The sequence below is a fragment of the Mya arenaria genome, chromosome 13, assembly GCF_026914265.1.
Source record: "Mya arenaria isolate MELC-2E11 chromosome 13, ASM2691426v1".
Classification (NCBI taxonomy): domain Eukaryota; kingdom Metazoa; phylum Mollusca; class Bivalvia; order Myida; family Myidae; genus Mya; species Mya arenaria.
The window spans coordinates 46559899-46578953 of NC_069134.1; the positions used below are offsets into that span (position 1 = coordinate 46559899).

At 35.6% G+C, this 19055-nt stretch overlaps 1 protein-coding gene across 1 annotated transcript in view; it reads left to right on the plus strand.

The window, feature by feature from the left end:
• Positions 1-2025: 2025 nt before the first annotated feature.
• Positions 2026-19055, plus strand: part of LOC128214213 (uncharacterized) — a 78590-nt gene continuing 61560 nt past the window's right edge. The window contains exon 1 of the mRNA XM_052920563.1: positions 2026-2819. Within this exon, the coding sequence (XP_052776523.1) occupies positions 2765-2819 (55 nt within the window). The 5' untranslated portion in view covers positions 2026-2764. The remainder of the gene's footprint in view (positions 2820-19055) is intronic.

The window sequence follows — 19055 nt, forward strand, 5'->3', positions numbered from 1 at the left end:
AAAAAAAATAAATACGTGAATGTCAAACAAACTGTGTGTAAAGAACTATAGGGTCATCTCCAAATCACCTGCTGGCCTTTCTATTCACCAAGGACACGGGTTTTAACACAACGGTCCACTTGACTGGCGTTTTAGCTAGTTAACAAAGACCTTTGCTAACAAAGAAATTTATGACTTTTTGGACCCATTTGTATTCATTAAGCTCAAGCTTTAAGTTGTTTATTTCAGAAAATGGTTTTCCTTGGGTCTGAAAATCTGTTTGGGTCAGTGTTGTTATCGTTAAAATCTCGATCAAAATGTGTCATAAAAGCTTTTTCACATAAAACCAGAACTAATTATCTTTCAGATTTTTTATACGTTTAAATCCATATGCACGCTACAAAAAAGGTTTAAGCGTGCGGGACCTTTCCATGATATCATCTCAAAATGCAATAGCTTGACAAGCCTTTGATAGTCAGAACTGTCTAACCAGCCAAATGCAATAAAACATGATGGCCGCTTTATGCAGAGTAACTAAAAAACATTTTTATGTTTATCAATTTCCCTAAAGGAGTTTTACGTTCTTATAAAACATTTTATGTCGGGTACTGCAGGGAGAAAGTCTTACCACGCAAGAATTTTTTTCTTATTTTTTTCAGTTTGTATTTATGCTTATTAATTTAATGATTGCGCGTCTCCACCATTAAACGGGTCCCATTTACTAGATTTTGAGCATTCACAGTCTGCTATAACGAATAAACTGTCATATGATAAAATATATTATAATACATGAAAATACATCCTTATCCAATGATATCAGTAAATAAATATGTTAACATACATTTTTATCGCTAAAACTAAACTACTTTGCTGATAGTTTTCGCTAGTGTACATATTACGTATGCCGTATACGCGACAAAACAAAATCGTTCTATGTAAGATAAAGAAAACTCATTACTATCCAATATGCTTCTTTAAGGTCCGTAGCGAAGGAGGATATACAGAAACAACCACAATTACCTTTATCTGCCATGCATGGTAACAGTTGTTACAAAATATAGTATATGTGATATTTCAATAAAAAAACTGATAAAATTAGCATTAAAACTCCTTATGATTTTCCATACAGACATCTAGACACTATGCTTATTTTCCGAAATAAACACTGTAAGTGAGACAAAAGTGCACTCTTATGAATAGCTCCCTAACACAAATGGCTTCTTCTTCAATTACCGATTCTTAAACAAGCCCAATTGACAGATGTCATATTTCTGTTTGACGTTTGAGAGAAATAATTATAGAATTATCTATAGTTGACCCGAACAATACAATGCGTTAAAGTCAGCACGCAAAATTAGAACGTCTTTTGTTAAGAGGTTATCACTTTTGCGGGGCTTTCTATTAAAACTGTTTTTAATTCTATTACCGATACATGATACGTCGTTATCAGTGATCGGACGGTCCACCAAAATTAACGTAATTTTGACTTTGCTTATTTTACAAGTTGGGCATCATTTTGGAAGCATAAACTATTTGGTACAAACTAATTAGTCTAGTAATTCTGGTCAGGAGTGTAAATGAATAAGATATACTCAGCTTCTAAAGTCATTTGTCAAGATATATGAGCGATAATTTGTCTACAGATTGTCCAAGATTATCCAAGATGTTCTAAGGTTTTTATCTATGAGCATATGCACGGGTCATTGGTATTTCATCGCACGCCCAATGTATAAATCACTACTCCGCCCCCTTTTCTCATTTCCACAGCACCACCCAGTTGCATGCCTCTGCAATAAAACTGCTTTAACTTGTCTCTTCAAAAAGGATTATCTTCTTTCTTTCGTTTTTCCAGCAGTGCATTTGAAACCTCTTAAGCTCTACAATCAGTATCGATCTGAGAAATTCCTAATTGAATTGCAAATTAGCGCCGACAATTACGGCGCGTATGCATGTTGGTAGCTCTAGTATTGGTCCACCCCCTTTTACACAGCGCTGAACAACGCCTCCCATAGATTGCTAGACAACCTGGTAGTACTGCAGTGGAGAAGCACTTAGAGAAATTTCAGATACTCAATCGGTTGCAGTTGAATAAATATTGCCCCTGGAATAATCACTGTGTTAATGTATCAGCAGATTGGGGAAATATGTGTTCATTTACTCGAAAATAATGAGTTTGTGTTGTCCTTGACTATTTAAGATGGAAAGAAAACTATTTGTTAGAGTTGAAACAATGTCGTCTTAGGAAGGCCAGCTGGTGCAAACGCAGTTATCAGTGAAAAAATACCGAGACTCGATAGTCTCTCTACAGTCGGATTTAAACTACCACAGTGTGTGCGAGTGTAGCTGGTTTATAAACAAACTTATGTGTCATACGTTGGACTGTTATAGTATTTCAAGCCTGAAGGGGAGTTTAGATTTTTGGTGTATAAGTTATGTATGGAGTGATTGTGGTAGCTGCAAATAGCTAGCAATAAAACACTGTAAAGGCCACTGGATACATTATTCTCTGTTTAATCCTCTGTTTAAAGCTGTATTTAATCCGCTGGAATTGCTATTTTACACCAGCTAGATTACATTAATCCAAGAGCAATACGAATAACTACCACTACTGGACGGATATTTTTTGTTTTCATATGAAGCAAGTGAGATGTGATCGTGTATTAAAGGTCTTAGATATTGAAGTATAAGCGGTTTCTATGGATTCGCATTGATATTAGATGGCAAAGAGAAAGCAAGAGTGAGTGAAAGTGAAAAAACAGATCATAATTCTAGTACCTCAACCAGTATGGATTTGTACCTCTGGATTTATATATTACCATACATGATCCATGTTGTTTTAGGTAAGTGACGAAGTTGTTTGTGCTCTCAGCATCACGTAATGAATATTTATAACTATTTGTTCTCGATAATGTGTGCCGGCCGCATTTCATTATGATAAATTATTTAGACTGTCTATCTATCTATCGCTTCATTCCCGTAGAATGTTACCAGTTATGTTGCGTAATTATTGTTATGATATATACGTCTATACAGGTCGTAAGTACTTGCGAATAATGATGAATAATGTCTGTGAAAATGGGAGTGGATATGTTTTCTTTATGCCAGCATTGAACCCAATAGTTTTTCCAGTCTGTATCTTCTTTTTTTCTCTAAAATAACAAGCTTCATACCCGATCTGCAAATGGAGTAATTTCTGATCTTAACATAAAAAAACGTTCAAAGCAGGAAACATTTAAAAAGGTCTTCCCATTATGTAAGCCTACTGTGCCTAAATTTAGTGTATTTGTTCACACTTGTTCAATGACATTAAACTCTGACCATAGTGCTCTGGTATTTAGTGTACATGTGCTTCATTGTTTAGGGTTAGCTCACTTAGCTGTAATGAACGATTGAACGATTTTGTATTCTGTTTCAGTACAGAAAGTATTGAATTCTTATTAGTATATGAATACTGAATACTTGTATTGAAAAGGGTTATTATATTGTTCTTCCTAAAAATATTCCTTATAGTTTTTCTTCAATAATCCTCTCTATTTCATCCATGTAAAGCTAAGTCAACTCGGGACACGTACATCATATTTAACTGAACCCTGTAATTCAGGTACACTATTTTAGCTTTCATAATAAGCATCCGTAGAATTATGTATTTGACACCCATACATTATTGCACCATGTATTACACAGAAAGTAGTTACCTTTTGTTTTGATCTTTATACGATTTAAATAAACATAGACAAGTAAACCGAGTATAAAACACTGATACTTCACGTACATAGTGACAGATGTTTGAATCGTCAGCTGTCATCTACTAGATGGCTTAAATGTGTTATGATTTACAATCATTATACGAGTTAATATGTAAACCTTTGCAAGTCCGCTTTGTTCGGTTAGGAATGTTTGATAAATTCTTGCAAATATTGTAAGAAATTTGCAACGATCCTTAACGTTATTTAGTTCATTGCTAGTAATATCGTTTTCATGAGAATTATCATGTTTCTATGTTAATTAGAGATGTAAGCCGAAGATCACAGGTGCAGACGTAGATTTGCATTTATAATCTGCATTTCGTTATATATTTACGTGTTTGCGTATGAATGTCCATTACAAGATCATCAATAAATCATTTTCCGAGGCGTTTCATTTGCACCTGGAAATGGTAGGCTAGTGAACCTAAATCGATGACATTTGTTGTTTTTTCATTAATATTTTTTTTTAGTTTCCGGTAAGGTTAACACATTATTTGTATAACCGCTCACCATCTATGTTTTATTCCTCTGATATTAATTAATATCATACGGTAAAAGTAGCTACTCATAAATATGAAATATACATGTCTTTCTTCCTGTGTTCTTCAATCTACGACTGTTCTGCCTTTAATGTATTGCGATTTATATACACAGACATTCATTTTCATGCAATTTCTAAAGATAAGGATTTGTGCGGATTAGTCTAAGACATGATTAATAAACTCAATTTATATAATTATCAAAAAGCAAATATAAACCCTTCTATCAAGATTGTTAAATAGATTAGCAACGAGGTATTCGCCTGCTTAGGTGAAGTAATCTTAACGTAATCCATGTACGACTCGAAAGCATGCAGGTTTTCCTTAATTCCATTGATATGATTTTCTTATTTAGTCTAAAGTGGTCTGTGTCGTTCAAGGTTTTTCAGTCCATAACACCCCAAGTAGTATGAAGTAGAGTAATGATAACATTGAATTGATATCCAGAAAAATACTGCTTTGTATATTGCTCTGTGTCGTTATCCATCTACATTTCATTTCTCATGAAAACTATGATACATAACGAGACTCGGTCATGAGGCCATATGATACGTAACTAGACTCGGTCATGAGGCCATATGATACGTAACGAGACTCGGTCATGAAGCTATATGATACGTAACGAGACTCGGTCATGAGGCCATATGATACGTAATGAGACTCGGTCATGAATACATATGATACGTAACGAGACTCGGTCATGAAGCCATATAATACGTAACGAGACTCAGTCATGAGGCCATATGATACGTAACGAGACTCGGTCATGAAGCCATATGATACGTAACGAGACTCTGTCATGAAGCCGTATGATACGTTACGAGACTCGGTCATGAGGCAATATGATACGTTACGAGACTCGGTCATGAGGCCATATGTTACGTTACGAGACTCGGTCATTAATACATATGATACGTAACGAGACTCGGTCATAAGGCCATATGATACGTAACGGGACTCGGTCATGAGGCCATATGATACGTTACGAGACTCGGTCATGAATACATATGATACGTAACGAGACTCGGTCATGAGGCAATATGATACCTTACGAGACTCGGTCATGAATACATATGATACGTAACAAGTCTCGGTCATGAGGCCATATGATACGAAACGAGACTCGGTCATGAGGCCATACGATACGTATCATGTTTGCTATCGTATGTTCTGGGATCTTCACCCAATATCGATTCGAGATCTAGGCTTTCAATGACTTTAAGACCATACCTGAGGTTGAGATGTTTCTTATTTCCAACTTAAAGGCCTCATTAATAATTATACTTTATATAAAACATGATTCATAAAATTGATTTTAGAAATTATTACATTTTAAGAAAAAGAACAAATCATACGATATATTAATGCACTCGTGTATACCATTGATGTAGGTTCACGGACCTTAATCCCTTATGCATTTGTAATAGACTTTTAACTATATTAATAATTTAGAATATTGAGTGGGTTATTGCAGATCATGATGCTAGGTTTCAGTTCGATCGATCTGGTTGTGTTATTGTGTTACTTGATGTGTAGTGAACATTCGCTTCTGATTTCTATATTAACGTGGCGCTATTTTTACAATGATGCCAAACAAAGAACTGTTCAAGGCCCACTCTGCTGAGCATTAACTGATGTTTGTCAATACAGGATATATTTTCACTCATTATTCTCAATCATGGGCATAACTCTTGAAGGGCTTTGCTATAATTGACTCCAAACACGAAATGACTCCATTTTCCAATGTCCCCGTAAAGCAGCAAGTCGATATTAAATTATTCTCAATCGTAGCAACTCGGCCATCTCCGAAAGGCTTCGGAATAGGCTTTAAGACAAACGAAAATGTGATGAGGCCGACGGCGATTAACACAATTATCATAACGCTAAATACACACATTCAATAACGTTATCGTAAGAATGATTTTGATTCGTGTCTTAATTACGCTTTGAAGAAACATAAAATTGGTTGCTTTCGATGAAAAATGGCCTAAGATTTTTGATTGAGTGGTATGATGGAAAGTGGCCTTCAGATGCCAACAGCTGCCACTGGCTTACTTTAAATAGTTGCCTGTGGCCTCAGCTGGGTAAAATCTGTATTGATCCTGAAAATGAAAAAAATACAACATTTTATTGGCTGTTTATCACGTCATGGAATACAATATAACTATTAATCATGATTTGTAGAATATATTTCAACTTTCTATAAAATAAAAAAAAAATCCACTAGGGTTATATAATTGAAAAGAGAAGAAACTCTCCAAAACACAATTCCTCATGAAAACGATAAACGTCCAGTTCAGACATGAATTTTATAGCTAATATACCAATCCATTAGCATATCACTGCGTTCTGCGCAAAGAATAATCATTTTATCGAAATGACACAGCAATCTTACCGGTTAATCCAAATTGTAGCAGGAATCCGATTAAAACTATACACACTATCGCCAAAATTTCGCCATACACAGGTCTTTTCGACTAATTCTACTGCTGTTATGAGCGCCTGAATGATCCCGATGGTATCATCGTATCATCAGGGTCCGATCTAAAGTCAGAGCGAGAAGGTTTTGCCTCTACGGCCCTAACAATTCCCCAGTTAAGCTGACTTAGCTTCCATTTCATCAATACCCACAGTTTGTCTTCTCTCATGATAAAATCTCGCAGGCTTTCTGCACAATTTTCCACAAATTTATTATGGCAGTTATGCTGCAATATTGAAACGCTGCATATTCCTGAATGCTTCAATGTCAGTATGGCTCCGATAAGTTTCATTTTCCATGGATTCAGAGCGGATTTATCACACCGGGAGAAATTTAATGTTGCGTAAGAGTTCATTCCTCATACAGAATAACTTGCATACCAAAACGGCATTTGTTTTAAACATAATTATGTCCATGATGTTTTTCATGCGTATTTGTGTTTAAGCTCATAAGTCAGTAATAAGAATATTCCGAGCATTGAAAGCCAAACGGGTTTATAATTATGTGGACAAAGAAGGCTGATACAGCATAGATGAAGTTTGCTAATTGCATTACTTTTGACATAGCATGTTCAAACTGCAGACTAAAAAATCATTTGATACTGCGTATTACTAGTCTTTAAAATCTGACGACGTCCATAAGCAGTTGAGTGGAATATTTTTTGGTGATTTAGAATGCTTTGCACAAATTAAGACCTCATTAACGACCGTTTAGAATAACTACTAAGTAATTGCACGATGTTGAAATACTTATAGTGATAAAAGACGCCATCATCAACATCTTGAATCTTTAAAAAAAGCAATAATGGCGGCTGTTCCGTTTTGCTGTCAGATCCAACCCACTTGCGCCTGCGCACTCAGAGTTCAAAGTAAATGCTCGCTATGTTTGTTTTTTTTAAATTATGAAAATGAATGAAATATATTGTTGCAGACACAATATTTTATGAAAATGATCAACAACTACACACGTTAACTTTATATTGATTTTGTTCTGTTCGGTTCTGTTCTGTTCTAACTATATCCAAGAACATTTGTGTGTAATGCGTGATTTGTTGTTCGTAATTAATTTGGAAATGCTTAGGAAAAGTTATGACATGTAATAAAAAATGGGTTTCTTCTGCTACTGATTATACCGTTATCTCATATGAAACATTTGGCAGTGAACGTGGATGTAGCATTCTTCCCGGCTATAAACAGCTGAATGTTGAAGATACGCATGGCAGGTTTTGCCTGTTTTATCATTGTGTTTGTATTTGTGCTATGTAAATGATCTAGTATTTTTAGCAATATTTTACTTTATTTATTCGCCTTATGCGTTTGCGACACTTGAGGTATACGATGTACAATTATGCGAATTTTGGATGCCTGATGACCCAATATTGTGTTGATATCATTTGAAAAAATAAGTGAAATTTTATGTACAAAAAAACCATAAAAATGTCTTTGCTATTACACCAAACAATTTATTGTTTTTGGCTTTGGAAGATTGCAATAAATGTCTGTTCAGGTCAGGTTTCAGATTAAAAAGAGCACATTTATTAATTAATGATGTGATTTGGTCATTAATTTTATTTGGTTTTCGCACTTATTTGTGGGCGATTTACCCCGTTTACTGTAGCCCCATATCATTTAGAGTAAACCTGACAGTATATAAAATACAGCATTTATTTTAATAAGAGCATTATTATTTTGTCGATCTACCTGAGTTTGTTTAGTCGTCTATTTTTAATAGATCGCTCTGGCCTCTGCGCATCCGCGAAGTAACTTGATTGACAGTTATGACTGTTGTTTAAGCTTACGACATGACCCAGAATTTGAAAAAAAATATGTGTTTATAAATAGCTGACAACTATTCAGTGCACAATTAAATTATTTATTTGATAATGTTCAAATACAAATTAAGCATTAACGTTTTCACTTTAATATGCTCTTTTATATAATATGTAACCAACCAATCATTATGAATAAAAAAGATATCGAGGTCATCCCAGTAAGGTTCCTTACTATGCAAACATATCTATTTCATAATTGAAATGTTTACAAGATCAGTTTTACTACCATTAGACGATACACGTGTGTTTATGTCGAGTTAAACAAATTTTAATATGGTTCCCATTAGAGAAAGGGTTATACTTTTAAGAAGAAATTAGAATAAATGTTCGTTTTCACTCTAATTTTGACATTTTAACATGCTGGAATATTTAATTATCACCATTGTCAGATGCTTTATTTCAACTCCCCGGAATTTATGGTTGTGCCACTGGGCAGTCATAACATTTGCTAGGCTTTTTACACAGTGAAATTGTTGTTTCAGTAGAAACATAAAAAACAACATACGTACTAGCGACATGTTTAAACATCTCCCATATACACATGTTTTGAAGATTGGAGATAAAGGTGTAGCATTTCAGTTTTGTATCAGTTTGTTGAAGTTTGGGATCGGATTGAGTTACCAAAATGAAATTTATGGATGCAAAGGAGGTGAAAGATCGGGCGATATAGGTAGATATATTCCATTGAGGCTCGAGTATTGTGATACGTAGGGTGTGAGTCACTACAATTCTCATATTTCAATAAAATATTTTCAATGAAGTTTTTTTGGCAAGTAATTTTTATTTGGTGATCAAATTATCCAAATTTGTACTCTGAAAAAAACAACAACTAAAAGCAAATATAAGTAATTTAGACCGTACTGTATTGACATGAATCATTTTGTTTCTCAAGTTATTGTATAAGGATCGCTAAATTTATAATAATCTGATAATAACATGGAATATGAACTAAAGCTGACATTATTTCATCTCAACTTCATCAAACCTGTGAAGATACCTGGACTTCAATGAATAGGTCTGTTCATGCAAAACAAGTTTTATAAATGTCTATGTAGGCAAAAGTTCGGACTGAATTTATTAGGAGTGTAAGACACATGCTTATCAACTGAGAAAATGTGACATATGACAGTTACAAATAATTGTTACGTTGACCGAAGTTAGAACTGCATTAATTTTGAAAGAAACAGTACGGGCCATGCGCATAGACTACCGAAAATACTCGGTGGGTCTTAATTGCAATCTAATTTTGGGCAATAGGGGCCAACGCATGGTTCATTTGTGAATAAACTTCTCGAGCGAATTATTTGTTCTCCTTCACTATAAAAAGGTGACAAGCATCTATCAGTCACGGTGAAGAAAAAAGAAAGAAAGACGAAATGAATTGCCGTTTGATTATATCCGCCTGAGGCTGTTTGAAATTAATTGAAATTGATTAGATTTTCTGCTTTTCTTCGACTCATCATGCGAAACTTTTTAATAAAGTCAGCCCATTGGAATGCATCGAATTGTCTTTTCGGTGGAAAGAATAAATACACAGACAACATTTAAGATTCAGGATCCTTTGGTTTTCTAGGAGGATCAGACTCTGAAACTGTGGGACAGATTGCTTCATTATGCAAGAACGGCTAATGCGCACTTATTCAGTGTTTGGGCTCTGTATTTGAACTAATTTGGAAGGCTAATCTTTCCAATTTGAGATTTGTGGGTTTTTTTCGAAGAAAGACGTCCAACGGATACGTCCCTTCTAACCATTTTATAATTTGAGCGGATTGGAAGTGTCATCAGTTACGCGGAAAGTTGTGGTTGCCTTTGGCATTTTCAACACAAAATAAACAATGTTTGTCTGTTTTTGTTAATACCAAACCAGTTTCAGTTTTGGTGTCAATGGTTTCAGCAGTTTCGAACTCGGTTTTGATAGTTTGGCTTGAAGTAACAAATGAATGGTTTTGTGTACAGTTTAAACAACATGGTGGAGCTAGTGCATGTTGTCATTATTTCTAATTATAAATATAACCTTTATCATTTAGCTCATTTGCTCATTGTAAGGCATTGTTATCAAAAGGATTGAGTTTCAACAAAGGTGGTTGATCACTTTCCGCCATGTTGGTTTCAAAGTAAACTAGTTTTCGGATGGAACGAACCGATGAAATCGCCTTCGGTAGGGGTTTCGATAGTTTCGAAAACCGGTTTCGGTTTTCGTTAAAAAACACACGATAAAACTGGTTTTGGTTTTATTTGAAACTGTATCAACAAATGCACAGTTCGTGAAACCGATATAAAATCGAAACCAGTTTTTAACCAACAAAAACGCCCTAAGTACATGTTGTTAGAAAATACATAACTAACCAGAGGGGAAAAAAAGATATAACATGAGAAGTATAAAATCAAGCTTTAAAAATACAAGGAAATTAAGATTTCACATAGTTTCGTTTGTGTTCAGACAAAATAAAAACATTGCTTACAACTGGATTCAAAGATGAAAGAAGAACGTTTCTCATATCTGAATGAAAATCTGATCTCATTGTCTTTACATAACTCGATTTTTCCCCTTCAACTTGACTTCTGACTTACGCCGTGAATGTTACATGTAAGGCAGGTTTAGTAACACTTAAAGGGACTCATTCACGATTATTCACTGTAATTGATTATATATTGTCTATTTTTTTCTTAAAGGGACTCGCTCATATTTTTGGACCTAAAAAAGTTTTCCCGGTTATGCATTTGAAAACACTTATTTTATCATTATCTTACTCTTTGATAACGGAATTGCAGAAAAAATACAATTATGGTATAACAAAAGTATTTTGGTTTTAGTGGGGTGCGAACCCACGCCGGTCTATCAAGAAAAAAGTTGAAAACGTACGCCTTTACCACTAGGTCACCAGGATTTAAAATAAAGTGCACATTGTGACGATAATAATACATTAATAACATCACGTGATAACGTCAATCAACCAATCATGCAACAAGAACTCACTGAAATCGCCGAAACCCGTATGTAACGGTATTGAAAATTGTGGCCTTCAAAGACGATATTTAAGCAAATATCACTATTTGCTAAAGGGTTCCATCTTTTAGTATTTTAGTTTTAACACTCCTTATGATATGCCACACTTTATTTCGTAATTAAAAACATGCGCTTTACTAACCACGTGCGAGTCCCTTTAAGAATATGCACAACTGTTCTAAATATGTACTTGTTTTACGGCAGGTTGCATCACCATACAGAATCTTGTCGATAAGACTGAAAAATAACATTAAAATATTTTTTAAGCCGGTTCCAAAGATACCATTTATATTTCTTGCATTGGAAATACTTTCTGAAAACAGGGAACAATACTTGGTGTTGATATATGAATAATACGAATAGAATACGTATTAGTTATTGTTTATATTTTGAATTCTATGGAATATATCACAAGCGAGCGACGCAATTTGTCCATTATTTAGTCTGATCATGTAGACCGCATACAGGAAAAATAACTGGCTTATTTTCTCCATATCAAGGCGTCTGGGCATTTTATGAGATTTTTTTTATATGTCAACAAAGAAAGACGAAATATCCCAGTCAGGTCGCTCTAGATACCACCACTCGACATGAACAGAACAGAACATATTATATTACACGTAAACATTACAGTGTTTTGTGTTACATTAACATATAAATATATCAACATTCAAACTATACTATGCAGTGAGCGACTTATACTATTGACATATAAATGATGAACAAAAAAGTGTATTTCAATGTGGATTTGTATTCCTGTATTTCTTGCTTCTCAATTATTTTGAGACTAAAACACTTTTAAGTCTTCTAATACTGCATGTTATTAACTCTTAATTAAACTGTTGAAACTGGCTCTTTGAGCGGACAGATGACGGATCAATTTTGTTACAAATTATGCACAAAAGAGTTTGATTCATTTAGGCTAGCAGTTGACGGAATACAGAAACATGTTTTATTGTGATGAAACCAACAGCGTCCCAGTTGTATGCCAGTTATTGAATTATTTGTCAGTGCATGTTTGGAATTTTATTTGTGCATTATGTTCATAATGAGATATTTACACCTCAACTTCCATTCCTTGAATGAACTGCCTTTCGGAAATTGCGAATGTTTTCCGATGAACGCAACATCTTCGGATAATCATCGCAAATTAATATACATTGAAAAGTGTTTATCTTGTTATTGTTTGTATTGTGCCAGGAAACCACGAAAAACTGAAATCAACATGTAAGAAAGTGAAAATTAATGATACGTGAAATGTATTGTCGTCGTTAGCGTTTCATTTTTACGTTTAAAAGTGAATAGAAGTCATATTTTTCCCCACGTTATTGTGACGTAATATGAAAAACTGTTTCCGGTTACGGTCGGGTCGTTCTATTTACAGAATGGGTGAGAAAGAATTACTGTAAAGTTTTCTTTAATAAAATGATTTTTTTTACAATTCTTGAAAGAAATAATGAACTATTGGTGTAAATATAAGTAATGAATGGCGTGGATTGATGACATAATCGGGGATATGAACGCAGTTGGGCTGGTAAAGTACGCGTGGACACACTTGGACCAACCCCACTGCGTTCATACCCCGATAATGACATCAAATCCCTTAATTCATATCTTAAAACACTAGATCTGTTCATTGAGAACGGCCTCCCTAACGTTTGAAATTAATTAAGCATTGATAATGATTTCAATGTTGAATTTGATTAGCAAAAAACAGTCAAGTGATAGCTAAATAATGTAATTAAGGTTTAAACAAAATTAAGCTTACTTGTCCATGTTATTTCTTTCCTGTCTAACGGTAATCTCTCACAAATATCTCTAAAAGTATCGATAGGGACCGCAACAGGTGCTCAGTAATCTCATAGAGTATACATTGGGACCGCAATAGGTGCCCGATAATCTCACAGAGTATAAATAAGGACCGCAATAGGTGCTCAACAATCTCCCAGAGTATAAAATAGGACCGCAATAGGTGTTCAGCAATCTCCCAGAGTATAAAATAGAACCGCAATAGGTGCTCAGCAATCTCCCAGAGTATAAAATAGGACCGCAATAGGTGCTCAGCAATCTCCCAGAGTATAAAATAGGACCGCAATAGGTGCTCAGTAATCTCATAGAGTATACATTGGGACCGCAATTGGTGCCCGATAATCTCACAGGGTATAAATAAGGACCGCAATAGGTGCTCAACAATCTCCCAGAGTATAAAATAGGACCGCAATAGGTGCTCAGCAATCTCACAGAGTTTAAATTAGGACTGCAATAGGTTCTCAATAATCTCACAGTGTATACATTAGGACCGCAATAGGTGCTCAACAATCTCACAGGGTACAAAATAGGACCGCAATAGGTGCTCAGCAATCTTCCAGAGTTTAAATTAGGACCGCAATAGGTGCTCAACAATCTCACAGAGGATAAATTGGGACCGCAATAGGTTCTCAAAAATCTCACAGAGGATAAAATGGGACCGCAATAGGTGCTCAACAATCTCACAGGGTATAAATTGGGACCGCAGTAGGTGCTCAACAATCTCCCATAGTATAAATTGGGACCGCAGTAGGTGCTCAACAATCTCCCAGAGTATAAATTAGGACCGCAGTAGGTGCTCAACAATCTCCCATAGTATAAATTGGGACCGCAATAGGTGCTCAACAATCTCCCAGAGTATAAATTGGGACCGCAGAAGGTGCTCAACAATCTCCCATAGTATAAATTGGGTTTGCAATAGGTGCTCAACAATCTTACAGGGTATAAATTGGGACCGCAATATGTTCTCAACAATCTCACAGGGTATGAATTGGGACCGCAATAGGTGCTCAACAATCTCCCATAGTATAAATTGGGTTTGCAATAGGTGCTCAACAATCTCACAGGGTATAAATTGGGACCGCAATAGGTGCTCAACAATCTCACAGGGTATAAATTGGGACCGCAATAGGTGCTCAAAAATCTCACAGGATATAGATAAGGACGGCAATAGGTGCTCAACAATCTCACAGGGTATAAATTGGGACCGCAATAGGTTCTCAACAATCTCACAGGGTATGAATTGGGACCGCAATAGGTGCTCAACAATCTCACAAGGTATAAATTAGGACCGCAATAGGTGCTCAACAATCTCACAGGGTATGAATTGGGACCGCAATAGGTTCTCAACAATCTCACAGGGTATAAATTAGGACCGCAATAGGTGCTCAACAATCTCCCATAGTATAAATTGGGTTTGCAATAGGTGCTCAACAATCTCACAGGGTATAAATTGGGACCGCAATAGGTACTCAACAATCTCACAGGGTATAAATTAGGACCGCAATAGGTTCTCAACAATCTCACAGGGTATAAATTAGGACCGCAATAGGTGCTCAACAATCTCCCATAGTATAAATTGGGTTTGCAATAGGTGCTCAACAATCTCACAGGGTATAAATTAGGACCGCAGTAGGTGCTCAACAATCTCCCAGATTATAAATTAGGACCGTAATAGGTGCTCAACAATCTCACAGGGTATAAATTAGGACCGCAATAGGTGCTCAACAATCTCCCAGGGTATAAATTAGGACCGCAATAGGTGCTCAACAATCTCACAGGGTATAAACTGGGATCGCAATCGGTGCTCAACAATCTCACAGGGTATAAATTAGGACCGCAATAGGTGCTCAACAATCACCCAATGTATAAATTGGGATCGCAATCGGTGCTCAACAATCTCACAGGGTATAAATTAGGACCGCAATAGGTGCTCAAAATCTCCCAGGGTATAAATTGGGATCGCAATCGGTGCTCAACAATCTCACAGGGTATAAATTAATTGCGCAATAGGTGCTCACTAGGGATGCAAACGAATATTCAAATATTCTACCAAACGTTTGGTATTCGAATATCAATATCGGTATTCGATGTTTTGATGTTGAATAAATATAACAATAAACCTTTTTCCCTCAACTCTGTTGTTGTGTTTAAAGTTCGTTTTTATAATAATTGGCCAATACTGCCAGAGGTGTGAATGTCATATGTCATTCTAAGGAATGAATTGCGGGCTTGATGTCATCAAGCCCGCAATTCATTACTTATATTTACACCAATAGTTCATTATTTCATTCAAGAATTGTTAAAAAAACAACTTAATTTCATTTAAAAAAAAAACTTTCAGTAACCAATTCCTACCCATTCTGTAAATATAACGACCCGGAAGCATTTTTTAATGACGTCACAAAATCGCGGGAAAAGATCAACCACTTGAAATCACTTTTAAACGTAAAATTCAAACAGTTATGGCAACTACACATCTAAAATTTAAAAAACTAACACTTTCTAAAATGTTGATTTATATTTTACGGGAACTTCTGACACAATACAAACAATAACAAGATAAATATTTTTTATGTATATTGTTATGCAATGAATTGCGATCCGAACATATCCGAAGATGTTGCGTTCATCGATTGATGAACGCAATTGCCAAAATGACGTTTATTTAAGGAATGGAAGTTGAGGTGTAAATATTAGGGACATAGCGCCGGGTACTATAAACAAAAAACACGTAATTTTACAATAACTGGCTTAATAAGGCAAGTGACACACAAAATTCAATTATTTTCGGTAAATTTGAATGCCTTTGCCAATTAAGGAATAAACTAGTTCCCGAGTTGTTTTGGTTTTTTCATAGTTATACCCCCGACAAACGATGTTTGAAGGGGGTATATTGGAGTCACCCTGTGGTCGGTCGGTCGGACCGTCGGTTTGTCGGTTTGTCGGTCGGACCGTTGAAATTTACCTAGTCCGGAGCATTACTTAAAACCTACTGGATGGAATTGTATTAAACTTCATACAATGATAGAGCATAATGAGAGGAAGTGCAGTGTACAATAACCATAACTCTATTCTTGCTTATTACTGAGTTATTGCCCATTGTTACTTTTTTTTGTCCGGAGTATAACTTGAAAAGTACTGGATGGAATTCATTGGAACTTCATACAATGGTAAAGCACAATGAGAGGAAGTGCAGTGTTTAAGAACCATAACTCTACTTATGATATTTTTTTCATTCAACAATTTTCTGAGATTTTCAACCACTTATTTCAACAAGTGTCCAATTTCACGTGTTTTCACGTATGAGAGGGTAATATAAACCGCCTAATGGAAATGGATGGAAACTGCAGGCTATTTTCTTTGCCAAAAAAGAAACATTGTGCGTTATTGCATACGATTTCTTACAATTTATTGCTTCTTGGTGGATATAAAATGTTTTTCGCCAGTAAATGCTATGAGTCTGGCGGATATTATGCAGTTTGTGAGACTTGTTGGGGAAAGCCGGTCTGGCGGATATTATGCAGTTTGTAAGACTTGTTCGGGATGGCCAACTCAAAACTGCCAGAAAAATAAGTCACGAAACTAACTAGAACGTCTAACTCACCAGAGAAAGGTATCGGGTTTCATCGATTGTAAGCGTTTTTATTGCCCTGCACAAGAACGCGATTTTCGTATATAAAAAGAGTAGAACTTTATACAAACTATGTCCTCAAACGATTAACCTTGCAAGCTATTAGTAGGGCAGGAAAAAATGGCCAGACATACTATCATTGAAATATAAATCACATTTACAGCAAAAATGGCGTGAAATGGCACTAAATCTGAGTAAATTGTTGGAGTAATGTGTCTGTAGTGATATTCAAGATGTACTTGGTTTTCGTTGGTATGTTTTAATGTCATTTTCACGAAGGGACAATCATCAAAAGACTTGCAATTGGTTGTATGCTGGCTTGTTAGTGAAATTTCAGTTTGGTGTAAGTAAAATGTGAACATGTAACTCTCTCGAAATTTAAATGGTGCTTAAACTTGACAAAAACTATAAATGCTCTTCGTCTGCACACACAATCAAAGCAGAAGCACTTTAAAGACCGCCTATTAAAACGGAAGCGAATTACTGTCATTTTAAGATTTGAAATTATTTGCAAACCCGATATTCATTGCTATCCGAAATTGGACCATGTGGCTCTACTCTCGAAATCCAAAAAGACAAAACCCATCTTAATTTAAACGTGAAAACACATTAGACAATACATATTAAATTTGTAAACACAATTAATAAGAAATGACAGAGTGTTACCAAAACTGTACGTACCCACATTCATCACCATTATGTTTGACATGTTCAGTATGAAATGGCATGGATGGAGTAGGATAATCTTCAGTCACTCTGAATGACTCAGATGCACCTGGTATACATGTACGTGAAGTTAGCGGCCTGGCGGACCAGCGGCGTGAAGTGAGCGGCTTAGCGGCGTAAAGTTTGCAGCCTAGCGGCCTTAAATATTTTTCGTTTTCAGAGCATTTTTAATGTTTTTTTAACAAATATAAACAAATATAAATTAACCTTATTAATGCATAAATAAACATCCTATAGCGATTACCTGTATTACAGACCCTAATGGGAATGATATATTTTTATTTCAAGCGGTCTTGAACATTTTCCTTTCTCCCTTAAAAAATCGAACTAGCATTCCAGCGTCATAACTAGGCTGCATAAGTACGCCGCTAGACTCTGTGCTGCTAGATCGACATCTGGGGGTATTTTTTTTCAAAACCACTTGGAAAGAAGAGGCTGAAAATGACGGTTTTGATTATTTTGTATCGATTGAAAACCAACAACATAGTCTGCAAAATGGGGGTGATTTCTTAAAATTGCTGATAATAGCTGTTAATTTTTTCATTGTTTTCGACCTATAAAAACACTTTGGAATAGAAAACAACTTTAGGCCGCTAATCCGCTAGACCGGCAGGCAACCAACTTCACGGCGCTATAAGGCCGCACCTTCATGCCGCTAGGCCGCTACCTTCATGCCGTTAAGGCTGCTAACTTCACGTACATCTGCCATACAGACAATCAGTGTTCTATCTCGCAATCATGTCTGTACCAATTGTGGGCTCTGCATATAATTAATTACAAATGATATTTTATGGCGATTAGAGGATCACATTATGCAATATTTTAACATGTATCTGCTTCAAGAACCTAACAAGTCACAGTGCAAGCAAGAGATAAGAAAACGTACTACACAAGGTAAACACAAGACCGCGCTAGCACTTTTAAGATGCGTTTTGTTTCTTGTTCACGCTATATTATCGTCTAATGTACGTGTTCCAAAAGGATGCAGCTTGTGCTTACTGGCGGCCTCAAGCTGCTCCTATCTCAAACAACAGAAGGCATTTGGAAATCTTGCAGGACCAAAGCGCTGTTTGTCAAACATTCACCCTGCTGAGTATGCGTCAATATTTACATAATAGCCTTAAGATAAATTAAATTGTTATTTTCAATTCAAATCTTTATGTGAACATGTTTCTCTGTGTCTTGTAAGTTTTAAGTTCTAGCATACCTTATAGGCCCGGTGTTTTAACAAATTACAAGTGACAGTAATGCTGACTTTATTTAGCAGATATTGTGAAGCTTCTTTGATCGAGAAGGCTTTAACTGTTT